The 23595-nt window shown below is 42.8% G+C and overlaps 1 protein-coding gene and 1 long non-coding RNA gene across 2 annotated transcripts; both read right to left on the bottom strand.

Moving 5' to 3' along the window:
• Positions 1-6677: 6677 nt before the first annotated feature.
• On the bottom strand, positions 6678-10407 carry LOC115838274. The gene is made up of 2 exons (XR_004033272.1): positions 10318-10407; positions 6678-7196 (listed from the first exon to the last, which is right to left on the bottom strand). It is a non-coding gene; the product is annotated as an uncharacterized LOC115838274 (long non-coding RNA).
• An 11-nt stretch (positions 10408-10418) lies between these two features.
• On the bottom strand, positions 10419-22039 carry PGAP4 (post-GPI attachment to proteins GalNAc transferase 4). Its single transcript, XM_030827195.1, is given in 4 exon segments — positions 10419-10790; positions 10793-11500; positions 11503-11994; positions 21784-22039. Coding segments are annotated over 3 exon segments (1206 nt in total). The 5' UTR covers positions 11918-11994; positions 21784-22039; the 3' UTR covers positions 10419-10707.
• Between the last annotated feature and the right edge of the window lie 1556 nt (positions 22040-23595).

Raw genomic sequence — 23595 nt, 5'->3', positions numbered from 1 at the left:
ACATTTCACTAGAGGGCAAGGTCTCTAAGCTGATGTTCCCTCATTGGCAATTACAGGCCATTTATTGCAGCACACTGGGAAAGGGTGTGGCCGTTCTCTGTCCTGTGCTTATGTATTATGTGCATAAATTGTATTTGGTCTGTTCCAGACCTTTTCATCACCCAGGGTGGAAGTGAGGGAAACCTTCCGTAGGATTCCAAACCTACATGGTATAATCTGATTTGGTTTAACAAAGGCCTCTGCCCTGGGAGAGAAATGGGTGCTTAGTTAATAAAAAGATATTTTATTTTCTATTTGGTATTATTCTCATGTGCATATTCCTTACTTAGAAATCCCTGAATGGTAGGATTTCAGTTCCTAAACTGAATCCCTGACACTAACATAATTAATCTTAAACAAAATTTCCATCCAAAGGGAGCTGAAAAAAGAGGCAAAAATTGTATCTAAGCCAGAAGGACTACAACTAGGGTCAAGATAACAGGACAAGTTCATAGGGTAGATAGTGAAACCAGGTTCCCTTTGTTGCATCATCTATGGATAGAGAGGACTATCATTTATCCATTCACCCAGTCATCAACCAATCCATCCTTTCATCCATTCAGTCGTTAGCACATTTCTGAATTCCAGGCACTGGGCTAAGACTTCATAATACAGTAATAAACAAGTTGGTTATTGTTTGAAGGAGGATGGAAAAAAATGGGGAAAGAGGGTGTATGTAAATTTGTCATGAAATAATATATATGAGTCAGAGAGAATGGCTCATGGCTCATACATATATATTATATATATATATAATGACTCATATATATAATGACATACATACACACACACACACACACACACACACACGAGTCAGATAGAATGGGAAAGATGGCACAGCCTTTCCTTCCACCCTTGACCTGTGTTGGAGCCTACAATAGAGTGTACTCATGAGAAAGTTTTTGAGATTCTGGACGTAAGCCGTACTGATTGGAAGATCAAGTGACAAAACAAAGCAACAGTTAGAAAGAGGGTCATTGTTTCCACTTTCCCCCAGGACCAAGTACTGACCTGTAAAGTAGATATCACTAGTATTCACCAAAATCTGTTCTTCTCCCTTTTCATATACATGAACCTCTCTGCACTTTTTAGCCCTCTTGCAGTTAAAGTAGAGCCATATTGATTAGTTCCAGCATTTGCAGCCTGAAGCAAAGAGCTAGTGAGTAACCACCATCAAGTTATCAATTTAAACCTGCTTAGTTGACCAGGGAGGCTTCATGGAAAACAGCTGTCCTAAAGGGTTGCCCAGATCTCTGTTAGGTTTTGCGTCAGCGAGAAATAAACTTTTATCATGGTAAGCCACTGAGAAGACACTGGGTCTTGCTGCCCCAGTCTACCCTAGCCTGGAGAACTGATATTTGGGGAAGCATTAAAAAATAGTACCTCTGGCATAGGCACTGGTGGTTTCAAAATAGCTACTATAAGTTGGGGTAAAAGAGAGGCCTTTCCAGTTACTTTGCAAGGCAGTGTGGAGCCAGAACAGGAAAGATAAAATAGATGCTCTGTAATGACTGTAGCTAGCAGACTTCTTTGTGCGTACATATATGTAAGGTAGCTTTTTGCACACTCCCAGAAATATTTAGTAGGACTTTTGGGGCTTGAGAAAGAGTGTTATCAACAAAGGAAACTCTGCATTATTTAATCTTAACATGACTGCTTACATCCAAAGACTGGCGACACATGGCATCTTTAGGTGCTAACTGAGCTGTCGGATCGATTTCATTAGGGAGAGGTCACAATTCTGTTTCCAGGTGGCAGGAATGATTTTAGTTCCTATCTTCATCCTTACTCCTTTCTTGAAGAGTAAAGCGTCACATATTGCTCAAATCTCTAGAAATTTCAGGATCGGCCAGGCGCGGTGGCTCAAGCTTGTAATCCCAGCACTTTGGAGGCCGAGGCGGGCGAATCACGAGGTCAGGAGATCGAGACCACGGTGAAACCCCGTCTCTACTAAAAATACAAAAAATTAGCTGGGCGTCGTGGTGGGCGCCTGTAGTCCCAGCTACTCGGAGAGGCTGAGGCAGGAGAATGGTGTGAACCCGGGAGGCGGAGCTTGCAGTGAGCCGAGATTGCACCACTGCACTCCAGCCTGGGCGACAGAGCGAGACTCCGTCTCAAAAAAAAAAAAAAAAAAAAAAAAAAAGAATTTCAGGATCTCCTGGGATTCATGTAAGACCCCCCTATATCTTTTCTGGGATACTGTGTTTTTTTGGAGAACATAATTTAATTTCATTATCATAGTTTTTTTCTTGAAACTGAATATGGACAGGAAAATACTTTCTGATGCAGATGTATTAACATTTGCATGCCAAAAAGAGCTTCAGAAATTTACAGCATGGTTTATACTATACATCAAAATCCATATGACTACTTTCTAAAATTGTGAATTTATTTTCAAAAAAATAAAAAGCTCTTCATGGGCCCCAAATCAACAATTCAAGACAATTCCACAATAGGTTGAAAATAAGCACAAGCTTCCGTTGCTATCTGGTCAATCCCATGTCCAATCTGAATTTGATTATCTGTACTTCCTTGAAAGTAGCAACAATGATCTTATTGTTTCCATGATGTTTCATGTTCAGCTGTTCAGATGTTCTATCATATGAGAAAGAAAACGCAATCTTATGGGCCGCCAGGAATCTAAGAAGCTATGCCTCTGAAAGCCCTTTGATATCTTCAAACAATTAATCTTGCAGCAGCTAGAATATATTTTCAGTAATGTGCCTAACTTAACTATATGACCATATTAAAATAAATCTCCATGTTACTTCAATTTCTAAATAAAATGGCATGAGCAGAAAGGGTATTAAAAATCTTGATCAATTCCCCCAGCAACAGGGCAGTTGCTGTTCACATTTTACCCAAGAGCTATCTATGTGCCTCTTCTTCCTAGCCAACAAAAGCCCATCTTGTTTAGGTGGTGGGTAGGGAGCCACTGAGATCATAGAAGGTGGGCCCCTATCCAAGCCCCAAGAGAATTAATTGCAGCTGGGCTTGTTCTGTTTTCCTTTGCCTGTGATTGGTCTAGGAGTGGGCATGTGGCCTATTTCTGGCCCTATGAAGCAAAAGGAGAGGTCTGCTGGAGACCTTCTGAAACTGCTCTTCCTGGAAGGAGGAAAACAAACAAAACAACAACCAGAGAACTTTACAAGAGGAAGCTTTTTATCCCAGCCCCTTCCTACTCCCATGGAATGCAGCTCTGTTAGGACACGATATTTGAAGCTGCAGTAGCTTGACGGTGGCAAAAGATGGCAGAACAGAAGAGCAGACAGAATCTGGATCCTAGATCACTTCATTGCACTGCTGCAACTGCCTTCTCCAGACAGACCCCTTGCCAGGTGAGAAAATTAAATGTCATTATTGCTTAAGCCCCTGGAGACTAGATTCTGTTACTTGCCACTGAATGCGTCCTAATGCTGTAACCATCTCTTGCACTGAAACCAGCTTGCAAGATTTACAGCACAAACTCTGCCCAGGTATGAAGAGAATGTAAAAAAGCATTCCAAACATCTCTTTTGGGAAAATAAATGGATAACATCATTTTTTCTTTTCATTTGAGTTGTCCTATCTTTGGCAAGTGAAAGCTGAAAAGCAGAATTTTCACATATAAATCAAATTTTCCCATTTCCCTCCTGGCAAGGGATAAGAAACTCTTAGCTCATACATGCTTTCTAATTAATTAAGAATTGGATTTCAAGCCCACTCTTATTGTTCAGTTTATTCTGCTTAGTTCATACAGATAAGAGAATCCTTGAAGGTAAGGTTTAGGGTAGTCAAACAGTTATGAACAATGGTTGTGAATTATGACATATTCCAGCATTTTGGAGCAGCAGCTTAGTCAGCTGTCCTCAGAGCCAGTTCTGAGGACTCTGGCCAATACCAGTATGGGTAGTCTAAACAAGTTAATTTTTAAAAGTAAGGAATGTGTCTTCTCAGGCCTGTGGGTCCCTATGGAAAACACTGACAAGAACAGGTGGAAGAAATATGTGGTCTTCAGTTAAAAACTCTGCAGGGTTCAAAGAAGGGCACTCTCACATCATGTGATGGGTGAGCTCTAGTCATTCTGTGAGGGGAACTCCAGGAGACCAGATCCAACTCACAATCAGCTATAGAGAAGTTATGATATGCATAACTTCAATATGAAGTTATGATATGCATAACTTCAATATGAAGTTATGATATGATATGAAGTTAAGATATGAAGAAGCACCAACTTGGCACAAGACTTGGGAAAGGCAATGAGGCAGGAGGCAAGCCTTTAAGGGATGACACTTACCTTGAGGGAGCAAGGACAAGTTGTGACCTTCCCGGTCCTCTCTCCATTTGCAGATCAGCAAGCTTCTGTCAGCAAGGAGGAGTGGACAATGAAACTGTTTGGGTTCAGCTTGATTTGTTTTTTGAGACAGGTGTGGCAAGGGGCTGCCAACAAGGTAAGTCATCTTTGGACAAGCCAAGTGCTTTGGAAGACAATTGTTTCTGAAAATAAGTGTTTGTGTCAACATTCTCTTTGTTAGTAGGAGACATTTTTGTTGGATCATGTTGTCCTCAGCAAAAGAGGTTGCAGAGAAGTTAAGGAAATTGGGATAACTTAGAGTCTCAGTGCTTTGGGGCAATTTACAGACAGCACTGTGTGATCCTGCCATCTCAGGACTTACCTCATGTTGCTAACTCCCCACTGGGGGCCAAGGTTCTGAAAGGAAGAAAGCATGTCTTATTCACTCACCTTTGAGTCTCCAGCACTGAGCACAGCACCTGTCACTCAGTAGGCACTCAATAAATGTAAATTGATATGAAACATGACACGTGGTGCCTTTTACAGAACAAAAATTAATTTGTCCCAAAGGCCTCCTGGGATGCAATTCTGAATTTTAGTATGTGTCTACCTTGGGGTTGAGGTTAATGTTTAAGTGTGACAAGAAGGGATTAGTTTGGCTGAAATAGTTCTTCCTGTGGTGTCAACTGGCAAAATGAAATATAATGTCATTCTAATCTCTTCCAAGCCTTTCCTGATTCAAACATGGAAATGTGTTCTTGCAGATTGGTGCATTTCAGCTAAAAGTTCAACGAGATTAAAAAGGAGAAAGCTTGAGTCATTTGAGTCAATATCGCAAACAGGATTTAGGTATTCATTAAGATAAGGATAAACTGCTAAATTTAGGTTTACTCATGATTAATTTGTTTGATGTATTTCCTTGCAGAATAATACATGAACTAGATTTTGAATATGATACAGACACACACCATTTTTTACATATATAGCTTTTAAAATTTAGATGTATCTATGTGTACAATCCAGAAAGGAGATGAAATCTTGCCTCCTCTTTATAAACTTATTTGGAGGGGGAGCTAAATGGAAGCCAAACTTTTGCTGAACTCCAATTGGCCATGGATTCTGGATACACTGGGTCTGGAGAAAGGTATGGTTGAGAAGGACAGGAGGCATTGCGCAAACACATTCCTGGAAATAAATCTACACAGACTGGTTGACTTGAAAACTGGTTAATCAGAAATTTTGCCCTGCTTGGGGTAAAGCTAGAAACATTGAATCCCAACCTCTGTGAGTAACATGCCTAATAGGAAAACTGAAAATTCTGTGTTATTTCTTTTCCAAAATTAAATGGCAGCCAAAGTTTGCAAGAAAAAAAAAAAAAAACCAAATGGGGAATTAGATTACGGCTGTTTGCTTAAAAATTGATAACTGATTTTGTTGTTTCTTTAATGGAAACATTTACATTGTGCATTCTTGTTGTTGTTTGAAGAAAATGGTGAGAATATTACAGTGTGACTGCAGAATACAAGTTTGATAGAACTAATCTAATTTACCTTAGATATATTCCTATTTGGAGAATTTATTTAACTGGTAATTTAATTTAGGTGGAGAGTACTTTAATTGGAGTTGACTACTGTGGGATTTTTATATACAGTGATGCACTGTTGAGTTATAGCACCACATCATGTAAAATTGGGTAATTTTAAGCCACTGGATATTTTTATCCAACTATAATAGAATTTGCAGAAAAATGCTTATTAACTGAAACTGTTTTCTAGGTTGGATACTATTTGGAAAATCTTTGGGACTATCTCAAAGATGGTTGGAAATTTAATAGAGCTAGCAGACCAAAAAACAAAACAAAACAAAACAAAAAGACTTAACTTATTAGGACTGCAGTGTGATGTGTTGTCGCTTCAGGACACCCCACTACCTGAATTGCAGCAGTGTGCGAATCATCACTCTGCAGTGAATGGGAATTCTTGGTTTAGAGTTTAACAGATTTTCCTGGTCTTTCTCCTAGCGACTGACACAGAAACATGAAAGAATAAAATGATTCCAAAAAAAAGGCACCTACGTTAACCATTTGGGGTAAAAACGATGAAAATGTAAAGGCAAATGATGAATTTATCAAAGAGAATGAAGGAACAGATAGCATATGTATGTAGGAACACAGTAGCTTTAAAATATCAGAAAGATGAAGAAAAGGACAGAGATGCCAAGTGAAGCAGAGGGTTTCTACATTTGTCATCTGCTCTTCCATGTCCCACGTTCCCTTATGTAATAGATCTTTAATGGATTCCCTACTGTCATAGAACCTTTATAAGACCAGCCTATGGAGAATGCAAAGGAACTATATAATGGACAGTTAACGTTCTGGAAAAGCAGTTTATTATCTTGCTAGGAGCTGGCTTCTCATTGCATTTAGAATAAACTTTAAACAGCTATATCATCTTCCAGGCCTGATATGATCTGGCCCCTGCAAACTTACCTTCATGTCTTACCACTCCCATCCCCATTCTTCAAGCTCTAGCTACACTGGCTTTCTTTCATTCTTGGACTTTTTACACTGATTCTTTCTGCAAGGCCTTTGCACTGCCATGCTCTCTCTCTGGAATGCTTTTCCTTTGGCTAAATTTTTCCATGTAATTCAGGTCTTAGTTCAATTTTAATCTCCCCCAAGAGATTTCCCATCCTATCTAAAGCAGCCCATGCCCTTCCATTTCCCTAGGTCCCACTATCACATTACCTAGTTAGATTTCCTTCAAACCTCTTGAAATTCCCTTATTTATTCTTTTGAGTTTTTTTCCGCTTCACCTTCCCCATGGAACATGAGCTCCTCAGTGTCAGGGGTCTTCTGTTTCGTTCACTGCTATATCCCCAACACCTAGAATAGAACATGACACATAGTGAGCAATGAATGAATGAGAAAGAGTACAGGACTCACGGTGGAACTGCCTACGAACAAAAGGAATACTGGACAAAAAGAAATGGACTAGGGAAGAAAATCAGGAAGAAGAGGAATAAAGAATGGGGTCTAGGGACTGAGAATTGATTACAGTGTACAATTTTAGCCCCTATAAAAAAGTTTTTTACATGCATTCCAAGCAGAGGGAATGGCAAGTGCTAAGAGGAAGTCTTTCCATCACCACACACAGCTGTTTTTACTTTGTTGTTAGTGGTTTTGTTTTCAGTGTGTGTGTTGGGAGTGGGGGGAGGATGGGTGTGAGGGATCCCTGTGTGTTTCTCTCAGGGGAAGGCTGGGTTTTCTCTTTCAGGCTACAGGTGTTGCTGCATGTTCTTGCGGTTGCCAATGGAGCACTAGACAGGAATACTACCCATGGCAGCTCTGCAACTTATTCTAAGACTTCTAGGGCAAGAGGCAGGAAAGAGTGAAGGAATGATCACCACATTGTACCAGGGGTATACCAGTGAGAGGTAAGATGATCTGGGTGGTAGCGGTGACCCCCAATTTTTTTACCCAGAAAAAGATGGATAAATGCTCTGACACTGCTGTGACCCAGGGATCTGTGGCCACGGTTGCTTGTGCAGGCAGCAGCCAATACTTCTGAATGGTTCCCTTGGGACTACAAAACTGTGTGTGGGGCAGGAGCCCATACTATTTGCCACATCAGAAAAATCCATTCATGAAAAAAGAAAGACAGAGAATGATAAAAGTCTTCTCAGAAAGTCTTACCAAAATGAGTGCTTTTATTTTCACAGACATGTCTATGCAAATACACTCAGTCACAAGAGAGAGCTTCTTAAGCCTGCCCATAATTTAAACTCTGAAAGGTGAGTGAGCCTGTTAAGAGACCTCCACCCTTCTAGTAACCTATGTCCCATGATATGGGAAGGATATCTTAGTTCTCCCTAGCCCCTAGCTTAGGATTAAATGAGAGACTTCAGCTTTGGTGTAAAGCTGTCAGCTGCCCTAATCAAGGACAATACACAGAAATTAGACTCCTTATAAGAATAAGGGATTAAACGGAGGAAGATCTAGAAGTGGGTGGGAACAAAAGAGCAGAACTGAGCCTGCATATGCAGAAAATGTCCAAAGACAACTGGCAGAGTTCAGCTCCATGGGGAAAAGGCATGTTAGTGTGTAGGTAGAGAAACTGGACAAGGAAGGATGGCCTTAGCCTTCCATAATGGAGAAGTCAGGGGAGGGGATGTCTGCATGCAATAGACAACTGAATTAGAAAGAGCAGATATATAAACCAGCAGTGCTTCCCTATCTTGGCCTGGCTAGCTTATAGTGGCTCCACTGTTATTGGTCAAAAAACTTTCATGAGGAGATCCAATCACTAATGCAACAAACTCTAATGAGTTCTAAGTTGGAGACAGTTCAGTTCTAAAGCTTGGGGGTAGACAGGTCACTGAGAGAGAAGGAATGCAGGAGTGGGATCTGAACATTGTAGTAAGTCATCTAGTAACTCTTATCACTTTGGACATTGCTGGGGGATACATAACAGCTCACTATAACATTACAACACATACTTATATCTGTTTGTTCCTCCAAACTAACATGACAATGTGTTTCTGCCATCTTAGCTTACAGAGACATGATTTAGTCCAGGTTATACTCAGATTTTACAAAAGAGACTTTGACCACATAGATATTCATAAAATTAATGTGGTTAAGAAAAAAGTGCAGGGGCTTGAAGTCAGAAGAGCTCTGTCCCATTCTGGCTATGCTGCTGTTCAGGTTTGTGACCTGCAGAGCAGTTTAGCGTCTCTGGTCTCAATTTGTTCATCTGTAGACAGTGGGTGATCAACCTTTATGTAATCCTTCTGTGTTGAGTGGGTCTCAAGATGGAAGCTCACTGTGGGAATTTAAAAGCAAACTGTGGCATTGAAACAAACTGGACAACTGCTTGAACTCTAATATCATTATCCATCCTCATAAAGGAACTTGTTGGTCACTAGTCTGATAGTACTGTTAAAATACATTTATTTGTAACTTTTGAGAAAAGTAATTTTCAGACTCTGATCTTAGAATAAGCTCATGAGGAGTCTCATTTCCAAGCTGGAGATCATTTCCAGTTTGAATGAACAATTCTTCTTTTTGGCTTGGCTGAAGGTGGGGCTGGGTGAAAGCTGAGCTGCACATCCTTCAGAGGTCACAATGAAAAGTCAGTCTTTATTCTATCAGGGCTTGGTCGTCTGGAATAGCTGGTACATAGGTGGCAGCCCCATGCCCTATCTCATACTTTAAACAACATCACCAATATCTTTTTCCGAAATAAGCTTCAGTTGTATATGTTTATTATAGGAGAGAAAAGTTTGCCAAGTGTCTTCTATGGAGTAAGCACTTGCTAGGTGTTTTCCATATATTCTGCCATTTAATCCTCAAGGCAACTTTAACGGGTAAGTATTACTGTCCTCATTTTACAGGTGAAGAAATTGAGACCCAGAGTGATTATATGACCTGCCCAAGGTGGTCACATCATTAGGGGATGGCAGAGATCTGAAATAAAAGTTCAGGTCTTCTGACTTCAGTCCATGCTTTTTTTTTTTTTTTTCTATAACATCATGCTACCTAGAAGAAAAAGAAATGAGGGTAAGCAGTCAGCCAGGAAAGTCAGGAAAAATTATATGCAACTTGTAAAGAGCTCCCCTATACTGTATCATTCTGAAATGTCCAATTTTCAAAGAGTCAGAGTAGTACAGAAATGTTCAATGTTAAATCACTACTTAACATAGCAATCTGACTTTGATGGTTCAGAAGCTCTTCCAGGTCTTGTCGTGCCTTAAAGTTCTCACTAACAATATCAATTATCAGTGCACTACAGATATATAGGACAAGAAAATGTCAGGTAACAGAAAAGCCAGATCATCTGCCTCCAAGATGCCGGGCACTGCATGGCTTTTATCAGTTTTTATTACATCAGGTCAAGGAAACAAATGGAATCTATCCACATGGTCCTGCCTCGTTGGGCATATATTCTAAACATACATCCATTTTCATACCCAATGAGAAAGAACTCAATTCCAAAGGATCTCACCTTTCACAAAATTCTACCCTTAAGATCCTAAAACAGTCATATCACTGTGCACAAGATTTTTGGCAGTCACAAGCTCTATCACAAAGCAGAGCTTAAACAAATGGAGAATATAACCAGTGTTCAAATGCACCCTCACTGGGTGGGTCAGACTGCATGAGGCAGTGTGGCTGTGTGGAGGGAGAGGTCCGGACCTGTGGCAAACTGCTGCTCCTGCCAGGAGGCTACCAAAGCCAAGGCTCTTAACTTATTGATGGTCCTCAGCTGCCCCAGTGCCTATGTCTCTAACAACAGTAAACTGTGAAGTACCTGCAGGCAACCATGTCTAAATAAGGAGATCGATATTTGAATCTTCAAGAAGTGGCCAACTTCAGAAAGGCATTTCTTGGCACCCTAGAGGAGACTGGGATGAAAGTTGTACCGGAGACTGGAGAAGAGCCCGATGTGTTTCACGAGGTTCGGCTCCACTACATAAGCCTCTCTCCCTTGGCCCTCAACAGCGAGTACAGTGCCATGTCCTTGCCAAAGCCCTTATGGCAGTACACTTGGGACAGGTAGGTGAGGGTCCGGCGGGCCGCAGGTGCCGGGAAGAGCATGGCTGGGGTGCAACACTGAGAGGCAGGAACCACGCTGTACAGGGAAGGACTCAGCCGCCGCAGTTCCAGGAAATAGTGCCGACCCCCCAGCTCCACCAGACCCATGCTATACAGGGAGAAGAAGAGCATTACAGGCCAGCTAAACCCTGGGCGGCTGGCAAACCTCATGTATATCCAGGTTAGTAAGGGCCCCAGCAACATGCCTACACCAACCCACTCCAGGATCCGCATGGGCTCTGGGTTGATGTAGTGCTGGAGCCTCTCAGGGTGATAGAGCTTGAGATAAAGGGCATCTCTGAGATGTGGCTCAGAGAAGCGAGCCCGCAGAAGGTGCTCCAAGACTGGGAAGATCTGTTCTTCTGGAACAGCATCGTCTTCTACCATCAGGACGTAGTCTGGGTTGTAGGTCTGCAGGGATGACTCCAGGCAATAGACATAGTCCTGCTTCTCTTTCTCAAACGAGTTGGTCGAAGGGTCATCACCATAATCATCCTCAGTGCCCTCATAGCGATTGGCCACAGAGACGTACATGGAGAGCAACTTGGCATCAAAATGGCTCACACTACGCTCCACGTTGCACAGGAAGAGTTGTGCCCCTCGCACTGGGGGCCACATTGCTGAAGAAGCCGGTGGAACTGGGACACCACTTGCAGGACGTAGTGGAAGCCAGGCTGCCTGTCCACGGTGATGATGGTGATCACCAGCCAGGGCCGCGGGGTGGCCTGCCAGACAATGGGCACTGAGCCATTGGCAGAGGGAAGCTCCTCAAAATAGTGGAGGGCAGCCTCACCCTCTTTCAAGCTTTGCTGCAGGAACTCTTGGCTCATTTGGTTCAGATGCCAATGGCGCAGATAGAAGTAAGAGTGTAGAAGTCGGTGACAGGCCAGGGGGGCCAGCAAGCCAAATGTCACCACTGTTAGGATGAAGAGCTGGACAGCGGTGCTGCCCCAGGAGAGTCGCCGCAGCCTCCGGAGAAGCATGGCAGCTGGAGAGGTTGAAGTGCTCATGAGGTCAACTTTTGTTCATGTCTGGTCCCAAGAAAAAACCATCCTGGGACTCAGGCCAGAGTCATCAGAAGTCAAACCTAAAGAGAGAGGAAGTAGGGAATGGTAAGGGTAACTTTAAAAAAAAAAAAACAAAGGGACAAGAACTGAACTCAGCACATATCAAACCAGAAATTATAATTCAACGTTCTGTAGCTTCTAGACACTTTAAAGTATTTTCTGCACTAAACCGTTCTTTGGTTGTGTCTGCTAACAACTTCTGGGATGTTTTTATTATTTCCATGAGTAATACGATCTTGGTGCATCCAACCAAGTCTCCATGCCTAAAGATACTTACTTAGGTTTACAATGTGCCAGAAAATCTCCAGGTAGGCTGTTAGGATCATTATTCCTATTCACCAGCTACACAGACAATGGGTTCTTAAAACGGGGGCAAAAAAGCAAGGCTTGGCACAAAGGAAATATACACATTTAGAGCAAGTTCCAGCATAAGGGCCCAGAAAATACTTGTTGATTAACTGTGCATATAGCAATCTCCAAAAAAAACTTGTCCAACAAGAGAAGGAATACTTAGGATTATCTGAAGTATCTTTGTTATTTAATGTCATTTTCCATTCATATGCTTCTAATCTCACACAACTATACTTAACATTGCACATTAACTTAATCCTGATTGTTCTCCCATTTTATCTTTATAGATCATGGGAACCAATGAGAGGAAGTATTTCCCATAAACAAGCAAACTCTAGAGCCCCAGGCTTGGGGGGAGGGAGGAAACATCTGGAGGAAGATCCATGAGTAGCTTTTCAATGAGGGAGTGGGGGGAAGGGCAGAGGTGAATATGGAAGAGACAGTTGCCCTCAGTTTGGTTCAGGAAAAAATGCTGTGTGATATGATGATTCAGAGCATGGGCCTGAGGCCAGTCTCATATTGGTGTGAATCCTAGCTCTGCCTCTCACTTGGTGGGAAGTCAGTTTATCTCGCCATATCTTAACATTTCTCAACTCTAAAATGGAAATAATAATACCTGTCTCATAGGGTTACTGTGAATACTAAATGTGTTAGAAAACAAAATAATGCAGAGTAAAAATGCCATTAAAATCTATCCATGTGTTCAAATTCACAAAAATATTTTAGAAGTAAGCAGGTCTAATGTTCTGATGGAAAACAGACTAGTGCCAAAAACAGAATTAAAGGGCAAAGCCAGTACAAAATAATAATTGCTAGTAAGGTCAAGGCAAAACTAAATAGTGTCCGCAGTACAGAAAGCAAATCTCTTGCCTCAGAAGCATAATAAGGTTTACACACATTTGGAGGAAAACTGTGTAGTTTGTGAGTTATTGCAAAGGGAGGATTGCCCAGGAACCATATGAGGCTGCTGTGGAGCAGACTCAGCCAGTGCTCTCATATCCATGGTCTCCCCTTGGGCACACAGAAAGACATCATTTCCTAGTTTGCCCTCTCCAGGTGGAGTCATGTGACTAGGGCTTGTCAGCAAAGTGACAGGTGTGACACCTGGGACAAGGTAGTTGAGAACAGATGTGCCATCTCGACTTTCTCTTTCCCCATCTGCCAGCTGAATGGAGAGCCCTGGTGGATCTAGAGGAGGGTACAGCCACCAGATGGCAGAAGCCTGGGTCCTTCAATCCTTTACATACATATCCCAGTGTTGGGACGGCATGGAACAGATGTCCCTCCCACTGCCCACCTCCCAGTACCCTCCCAAACTAGAGTGGACTGTGTTGTGAGCAATACATAAACCACTGTGCCTAGACACCAATAATTTTTGGACTTTATTACAGCAGTTAGCCTACTCTGCCCTCTACAGTTGTGTAGAATACCAAATGTCTATAGTACAGTAACATGGTTAATTTCTCAAGTAGAGAAACAAGTTTCATTTCAGCCACAGAAGCAGATTGTACTATGGGACTCCAAAGGTGAGACAGACTATCCTAGTACTAAGAGATATGGATAGTACCCAAAGAGGGAACAAAGCAAGGAGAGGTTTGAATTATGCAACCCCGGTCTTGCTGGTTTGTGAACATCCAGCATATTGCGGACTGGTTGCTTCTTCCTCTGCTCTGCTCAGCGCAATGGAGTTAACAAACCACGTGGTTGCATGTGATTGAACGTGGCCTCACCAGTTCCACATCACTGCTAATGGAAGCCAATACTAGAATTGGGCTGAGTTCACACTCCTGTAGTACTGGCCTTGGAAAAGGGGGCATTCGAGTGGCTTTCTGCTCACACTATTATCCCTGCCTTTGTTATTACCACAAGGGAGCTGGATCAATCTAGAGAGGGAACTAGAGACAATGAGATAGGGCAGGCAGTTTGGAAAATGCCAGGCACATAGTAAGGGCTATCACTTACTGTGATATGTCAGGGGGGAAAGAAATGGAAACACCTAGTACTGACATCAAGAGAACCTTTGGTCCCAGGGAATTTATCCTACTGGGGACAATAAAATCATTAACATCTCACATAGTCCTTTACTTTAAAACTTCGTCTGTGGGACTGCTGTTCTACTGACAATCAGGAAAAGAGAGGGATTCGGTTCAGAGGACACATGGTCCCTACCTATATTAATCAGCTTTGCTGGGGTGATTAATAGCCTCAAATCTTTATAACTTGAAGTAATAAAATGTATTTCTTGCATACGGGTTTGTGGATAGCTGTGGCTCAGTTGGGGTTAGCTCCAGAATGTAGGTCAGAATTAGTTCATGCCACATGCCCCTCCTTGTAGATCAAGCTGCAGAAGAAACGGCCACCTGGGGCGTGTTCTTATGTTGCCTGGAAGCTGCACAAGAGGCCAAGTTAAAACATGCAGGTACATTTACATCCTTGTTTCAGTGTGCCACAAATCAAGTCCACTCATTATCCATTGGCCAAAACAATGGGACAGGAAGACTTACTCCTCCCACAGAGCAGAAGGAGGGAAAAATGAAGATTCAATAGAAAGAAAAAAAAAAAGCAACAGGCCAATTTCTAAATCCTCAAGAGAAAAGAAAGCGTCTAGCAATCGGCTCAGAGAGTATGGAAATTTTTTTAGAATGCTCACAGGGCTTAAGACCCAGCCCCCAACCCCAATCATTATACACTGCACGAATAAGGACAGGCTTCAGTAATGATCCCAAAAATCTCAGTGGCTTATACGAACTACGGTTTAATTCTTGCTCATATTACTTGTCCTTTATAGGTCAATTGTGCCTCTGTTGCCTGTTGTTTGTACTCTAGGACCCAGGCAGATAGAATTGTTTTTTTTTTTTTTTTAACATTGCTGGTTTTGTGGTAGAGAGAAAAAAGGGGAATAGTGCACCACAAGCTGGCTTTCAAAGCCACTGCTCAAAAATGACACAGATCACTTCCACCCACATTTCACTGACTGGAATAAGTCACATAATAACTCAAGTTCAACAGAGCAGAGTTATGTCATTTTCCTGCAAGAAGGGAGTGCCAAAAGATACATGGCCACACCTGACGCCAATGACTGGAGAAATATATGTACTCCAGGGAGGGGCAGAAAATGTACTCCAGAGAGGGGCATTTTGAACAATAATGCAATCTACCACACCCATCTAGGACACAGGAGCTGGGATCAGATCCGTCATTCAAGATTAAATGGCTGCTTTGCTGAAAATCCAACCACATGGAGTTATGTAGTCATTTAGGAGTATGTTCTTGTTTACTTTTTAAAATATTTTATTAAAAGATTTAACCAATTGTTGCACAGTAGGCTGTGTTGTCCAATGCCACCTATAATTTATTTCACCTTACTGATCAGGTTTTAAGAAGAATGGCCAGCTGGATGCAGTGGCTCATGCCTGTAATCCCAGCACTTTAGGAGGCTGAGGCAGGTGGATGGCTTGAGCCTAGGAGATTGAGACCAGCGTGGGCAACATGGCAAAACTCAGTCTCAACAAAAGATACAAAAATTAGCCAGGCATGGTAGCATGTTCCTGTAGTCCTAGCTATTCAGGAGGCTAAGGCAGGAGGATTGCCTGAGCCCCAGCAGGTCGAGGCTGCAGTGAGCCGTGATCGCACCACTGCACTCCAGCCTGGGTGACAGAGAAAAACCCTGTCTCAAACAAAAACAAACAAACAAACAAAAGATAAATGATAAATGGCCTTAGGGGAACAGATACAAAAACATAGGATTTTTCACTGCTAGTTTGGGGAAGGAGTTTCTTTACTCCCAGCCCAATCATAAGGGTGAGACAAGAGGGCTATGTCTGTTACCACTCTGATTGTCTTTTTCCAGAATTCCAGTTGCCCATGATGTCACAGGCTGAGGCCCACACTCCGGAGACACGGTGGACTGACTGGCATCTATGAGCTGACCTAATAACAGTCGCACCATTACAGCTCCGATTCTACAGAACAATACATACCCAGTTCTTATCTATGCTTTGCATGTGCTCTTTGAAACACAACCCTTCCCTAAACAGAATTCTCTACCTGTTACCATGTCTAGAGTGTAGGGCTCAGGGAAGACAGTAAAGGACACAGACTCTGAGAAATGAACATGAACTAGGGCTTAGATGAATAAATGGAGTGACAACAACAGTTATATTTTAGTGCAACTTTTGAAAATTAAACTAAAGGATCCACAGGTGTGGAAGATACAATACCAGGGTGTGAGTCAGGGGATGCTCAAGAATGTTCTATGTTTCCCAAATCCACTATATGAATGGCACGACCACTTTCCCAGGCAACTCAGTCTACAACACTAGTTAGTTCTAACTTCTTACCTCCATGCAGTCACTTCCTAATCCCACCTGTACGGCCTCTTTTATTATGTCTCTCTTTTCCCCTCCCCTTCCCCTTGTCAAGCCTTCCTCCCTGCCACACTCTAGTTCCTCCTCAGCACCTCCAAGCCAGCTGATTTGCAACAGGCTCCTAACAGAGCTTCTGACCTGCAGAATGAGCAACACAAGCCAAAAGATCTAGGTCCAGTTCTCATCCCAACACTCACTAATTTGATCAATTTGTATAAAAAATCATTTATCTCTCTGAGCCTATTTTATTTCTCTGTGAAATAGGAAAATAAAAGATACTTCAGCCGGGCGTGGTGGCTCACGCCAGTAATCCCAGCACTTTGGGAGGCCGAGGCGGGCGGATCACGAGGTCAGGAGATCAAGACCATCTTGGCCAACATGGTGAAATCCCGTCTCTACTAAAAATACAATAATTAGCTGGGCGTGGTGGCACGTGCCTGTAATCCCAGCTACTCAGGAGGCTGAGGCAGGAGAATCGCTTGAACAAGGGAGTTGGAGGTTGCAGTGAGCCAAGATTGTTCCACTGCACTCCAGCCTGGCAACACAGTGAGACCGTGACGATGGAGAGACAATAGCTATGATAGCCCTTTGTCAGGCATAGGACACTGTGCAAATGATGGTGATGTTTTACCTGATCAGCATCCATCTGATACTCTGAAGCATAAGTCAGAACATGGCACTCTTTTCTGTAAAATTATTCAATGATTCCCCATGACTGTAGAATAAAGTCCAAATTATTTGCCAAGATTCTTCACAATCCAGTTCCAACTATCTTCCCAGCTGCATTTTTACTCCTCACACTGTCTAACTCAACCATCAAGAATCAGCTCAAAACGTACCTCTTCCAAAAGCCAACCCTGACCTCTCCAACCAGAAAGAATCTCTTTTTTTCCCCTCAAGTACTGGGCCCTTTCTATGAACTTTTCCTCCAGGGCATTCATTTGTCACTTTGTACTTCAGACTCATCTATTTGTAGCTACTGCTTATTAAGGCCATACTACATATCCCAGTGTTGTGCTAGACCCTTGCACCTATTTCTTCTGAACAAAATAGCAACTCTCAAATAGCAATGGAATTAATCACATTTAGTTGACAAAACTGATGCTACCAAGTTGCAAGTAGGAAATTCAAGCACAAGGAAAAATTTCAAAGCTCATGTTTTTCCATGATGCCTATTGTCTTCCATGGCCTTGTTTATGGCCCTTGACTTATTATCTGACTGGACATTTGAATCCCTTTTCAGTAGATTCAGTCTGATTTATCTTTGGTATCCCTCACAGACCCAGCATAGAACTATGCATGGAAGACGTTCAATGCTTGTTGAGCAAGTAAATGGCCTCTTTTGACCTCGATGGGTCTCATGTCCTCAGCTATAAAATTGGTAGTATCAAAGGGCTGGTCATATACTGTGTAGAGATCAACTTATTTGTAAATGTTTGCGGAGCACTTACGTGCCAGGCACTGCTCTAAGCATCTCATCTATCGATCCTCATAAAAAGCCTCCAAGAAGTACGACTATTAAGCCCATTTTATACTTTAAAAAACTAAGCTTTTAAGCAGGGTGGCAAAACTTGAACCCAGGAAGACTGTGTCCAGAACCCACCTTCTCAACCAATATGCACTACTGCCTGCGTAAATTTGGAGCCCAGGAAAATCAACTGAAAAACCATTAGAAATGGCAATAGACTTTCAAGACATGGTTGGTATCAGAATTAATATGTAAAAATAATATATAATATATGTAGCAAGTATATATACACATGTATTATACATATGCATTACATATCCATATCTGTATCTATATTATAATGATTGCTTTCATGTAAACGATCACCAGTGAACTAAGGGAATAAAAGATCCCAGTCAAAAGGGAAAAAAATAGGCAACTCAAATACCTAGAAATAAATTTCAGAAATATGCAGAATATACACACATACTACAAAATTCTATCAAAGGGTATTTAAAAAGTCATTAATAAACAGAAAAATAATGCTCAGGTGGAAAGACTTGGTAATAGAGCTCCCTTTCTCCATAATTAATCTCTATATTTAACATCTGAATTTAATTTACTTCAAGAGGGAGTGGCACAGTTCAACAACTAGGCACTTTAATATAAATTGGTGCAATCTTTGGAGGAAATGTTGGGGTGTTGGGGCAGTATCTATAAACGTTTTATAAGTGCATCCCCTTTGACATAATGATCCTGCTTCTAGGAATCTACTCTGCAGAAATGCCAACACATGCTACCAAAGATGGATAAGAAATGTTGACTGCTGTTTTGTATGTAGCAGGAAGAAAAAGAGAGAAAGAGGGGGAGAGGAATGAAAGGAGAAAGGGCAGAAAGGAAGGAAGAAAAAGGAAAGGAAAGAAGAAAGAAAGAGAGAGAGTGAGGAAGAGGGTGGGAGGGAGAAAGGAAGAAAGGAAGAACTGCAGGTAAATGAAATGACTAGCAAAGGAAACAGATTTTTAGACAATCATAAAAGGGTATGCTGTGGACACGTTAAGAAGAAAGAGAAAGGTTTAAATATGCTGACGTAAAAGAAATCTTAGCTAGGTTTGTGCTTTGGACTGAATGTTTGTCCTCCTCCTGCCCAGCCAAAATTCGTGTTATAAATCCTAATCTCCAATGTGATGGTATTTGGAGATGGGGTCTTTGGAAGGTCATCAGGTCATAAGGGTGCAGACCTCAGTAATGCATGCTCTTTATTAGTGCCCTTATAGGAAAAGACAGGAGAGATCACTTTTTTTCTCTGCTGTCTCACATGTAAACCAGGAAGAGGGCCCTCACCAAAACTTGACCATGCTGGCACCCTGATCTGGAACTTCCAGCTTCCAGAATTTGGAGAAATAAATGTGTCTGTTGTTTAAGCCACCTAGTCTTTGAGAATGTGTTACAGCAGGTTAAGTAGACTAAGACTAGAAGGGAGAACTGCAAACTACATCAGTGCAAATTACAGAAAAATGTACAGAGATATGACCATTTTATTTTTAATGTGGAGTGTAATTTAGTGAAGGAGGAATGAAGCGTATGGGGATGGCAATTTCCTGTTCTGATATCTAAACTTCTGCAAAGACCATTACTTTTATAATCATAATTAAGCATTCGATTCAACACTGAGTCTTGTGTTAGACACTGGGAAGGTGAACATGGCAGTCAGGGCGCCTGTTAAATCCATTTTTTATTTGTGATTTAAATTGCTATAGCTATAATAAATTAAATTACATATATATCTGTTTGTGGATTTTGGCATCTATCTCTCTCTGCATTGCGGTGCCAGTGCCATGTTATTTTCATTATGAAAGCTTTATAACAGGTTTTAATATCTGACTAGGCAGATTCTCTCTCATTACCCAGCATGATAATTTTCTAGGCCTTTAAAAATTAATTTTATTGAGGTACAGTTTACATACAGTACAATGCACCACTTAAATATATATATTTCGATGAGTTTTGTCAAATTTATGTGCCCATATAACCATCGAAATAAAAAATTGACCAAAGTATCCAAAAATAAAAAATTGACCAAAGTATCCAAAAGATCATTTGGAATTAGAACTAGTAAAAATTAACAGAAAATACTTGCTATAGTGCAACATGTGACAAGAATTACTACTTTAATGTGTAATACATATAAAGTGCTTAAAAGTCAGGAAAAGAAAGATACTCCAACTGAAAAATTGGCAGAAGAATTAACAATCAACTCACTTACAGAAATGCAAAAGGCTACTACACAGAGGAAAAAGTGTTAATTCCGACGGGTAATCAAAGACATGCAAATTAAGACAAGATACCATTTTTTGGTCCATGCTTTTGATTTAAAACTTCAAATGTGTATACATGGAGAAAATTTTAAGATATGCAGAAAATCTAAACCATCTAGAAGTTGAAGTTTTAAATTATTTTTATTTTGTTTCTCCTTTGGATTTTTGTTTCCTGGATGTTTTCTAATATGCGTATCCTTACAACATTCTAATAATTCTAATAATGTTAATTTTCTCTTCTCACCTCATAAAGTACCTAGTGCAGTGCATTCTAGAAATTCACCCCTAAAAAAAAAGCTATTTCCCCTATAGAAGGATTAGTTTTCTTGGAGAAACACACACAGGCACGCGCACACACACCTGCATGTGTTGCTAATGGTCCGCATGGTGAGATCATCATTGGAGCCGCCCTGCGGTCCCCGGGAGAGAGCGTGGGCCGAGCAGGGGATGCGGGTCACAACGACCCTGCAGGAGTTCACGCCCCAAGACACCGCGAGCGCAGTGCGACACTGGCGACGTCCGAGCCAAGGGCCAGAAAGAGGGCGAGACACGCCCAGGTGGACCTAATTAACCATCCCTCTTGGAAAAAGAATGGGGGTCGATGTCCAGGGCCCTGGATCTAGTGTCTGTCGCTGACCTTGGGCAGTCCCTGCCACGCTTGAGCCTCAGTTGCCCACCCGTAGGCCGAGCTGACCGTCTCCATTGCCGCGCTCCTTCCCTTCTGCTGGTTTTTCCTGATGCTGGGAGAGATGCCTTCCTCTGCCCAGTCGCCCTCCCCCAGCCCTTGGCTGCGAGGTCGCCCGCAGAAACCCAACACTGCGGCCGCGCTCTCGGCGCGCCCGGCGAACCTAAGGTGTGGATGCGCCGCGAGGGTCCCCTGCTTGCGGGCGGCCATTAGGCGCCAGGCCCCTTGGCGCTTCGGCCCTGCTAGGCTCGGCGAGGGTCTTACCCAGACTGGCACGCGCCGCGCTCGCGTCCTTCTGCTGACCTGTCAGCGCAGCTGGCGCAGGCAAGGGCCAGGGAGGCGCCCCCGCGACACTCAACCATCCCCGCACTGATGCGGGCCCCTGCCGCCCTGGGGACCCCTGCGGGGTCCTCGCAATCCTCCAGCAGGAAGCGGTCGGAGCTGCGGGCAGGGCCGCTAGGCAACCCGCCTGCCCGAGGCGCACTGCCGGGGGGACAGGCCCTCTGCGATGCCTCTCCCCAACCCCCAGCTGCCCTGCTTGTGCCAGCTGTGGCCACCCCAATCCTTGTCCCTTCGCTCTAGTGTCCAGGGCTCCGACCACCGCGCCAGAAGGGCTGGGCAGATCGTGCGCAACAGAAACCTACCGGGTTGGGGCGATCAGCTGGGTGCCCTGCGCGCGCCGAGGGCCGCCTCTGGTATTGCCCAGGCTGGCTAGCTCATCCCGGTGGAGGCGCCATCGCCCGGGCCCGGAAGGAGCGGGCGCAGCGCGGTTTGGGTGTGCGCCGTAGCCTCACCTCCTCCCGCCTCGCAGCTCAGGCGCAGGGCTCCCCTTGCTCAGGCGCAGGTCTCCCCTTGCTCAGGCGGGCCATGTGACCCGCGAGCTGCGGAGAGACCGCGGCCCCCAAAGCGGCTTGGGGAAAAAGGCCGGCAAAAGGCGCCAACTGATGGGCAGCCAGGGAAAAGCAGGAGTCGCCCCCAAGTCACGCAAACAGGAAGCCTGTTTCTTTTGTGAAGGAACTAGAAGCCAGCATTATATTTCATCAGGTGGGTACATAGAGACTTATTCACACCAATGGAACGATATCTCTCAATGCGTGTAAACGCTTCATGAGAAAGCTATTACTTTGGGTCCTGAATGTTTTTCAGTCTTCCCCAAACCCTCAATTTAAACACAAATGGCCACGAGAGACATAACGCCTGAGGTATGAGAAAGTATGCACATTGATTGAGAACAATCCCGGCAAAGCAAATAGGAAAAAGATACGGAATGATCCGGGGGAGGAAAAATGTGGAGGTCAAAAGAAAAGTAACAGCCTCCTACATTCCACCCTGGACTTTCCCTTGTGAATGGGTTTTCGCCACACAATTGTACAGCCTTACTCGGTGCTTCTAATCCTAGGTTTGCCTGTCTAGGCCACAGGTTAGCAACTACAGCTTGCTGCCTGTTCTTGTACAGCCCACAAGCTAAGAATGTTTTTTGCAATATTTCATGGTTAAAAATGGAAGAATATTTCAGGGCTACGAAAATTATATGAATTCAAAATTTGGTGATCATAAACAAAGTTTTATTGTAACACGGCCATTTATTGCAACATGATCATTGATTTACATATTGTCTATGGCTGCTACCATGCAAGAACAGCAGAGTTGAATAGTTGTGACAGAGACCTTATGACCCACAAAGCCTGAAATATTTACTGCCTGATTTGCCAACACCTGCTCTAAAAGGTCTGTTCAGTGGTCACAAAATAAAGCATTAAAGCCAGTAAATGCTCATATGATTTCTTCTTGTGTAAGTAAAATTGATACTAGATATTAACTTCCTTTAGAACCTGTTACACACATCCATCTGAGCATCCATTCATCATCTACTCTTTCAGCCAGCATTTACTGAAGAATGGTTCTGGCATAGTGCCAACACTATAGATGACAATGAAGTAAGAATGAGGTGTGGATCCTGCACTCAAGGAATTTGTCATTAGGAATGTTGGAAAATCTATATCTGAGGTTGGGTAGTATGAGAGCTGGATATAGCACAGAAAGGGAGCTTGGGAAGGTGGTTTCATTTGCTGGGAGAAAAACTGGGAGTCTGATACTCCGAAATTGGAGGATTGTAACCAACCTGAGTCGAATTCAGTTCACTGTCATTGGCTCAGTGCTGGGGTCTAATCTATTTACTGGCTATGACAAATTAACTCCTTTGTGCCTCAGTGTTCTCATCTATATATTGGGAACAGTGATATTTCCCTCATAGGTTTTGTTGAGAGGTTTACATGAGATAATGTTTATAAAGTGCTTAGCATTCTACCTGTCAAAATATCTAGCTTTCTATAAATGGTTGGTAGTTATTCACTTGTTTAACAAAAATTCGTTGAGTACCTATTATGATGTTCCAGGCAATGTCTGTGCTGTCCAATCTCATGGTCACTAGTCACATGTAACTACTTAAATTTTAA

The sequence above is a fragment of the Nomascus leucogenys genome, chromosome 1a, assembly GCF_006542625.1.
Source record: "Nomascus leucogenys isolate Asia chromosome 1a, Asia_NLE_v1, whole genome shotgun sequence".
In the NCBI taxonomy this organism is placed as follows: Eukaryota; Metazoa; Chordata; class Mammalia; order Primates; family Hylobatidae; genus Nomascus; species Nomascus leucogenys.
The sequence above is the reverse complement of the archived record's forward strand: the minus strand, read 5'-3'. Positions and strand labels throughout refer to the sequence as shown.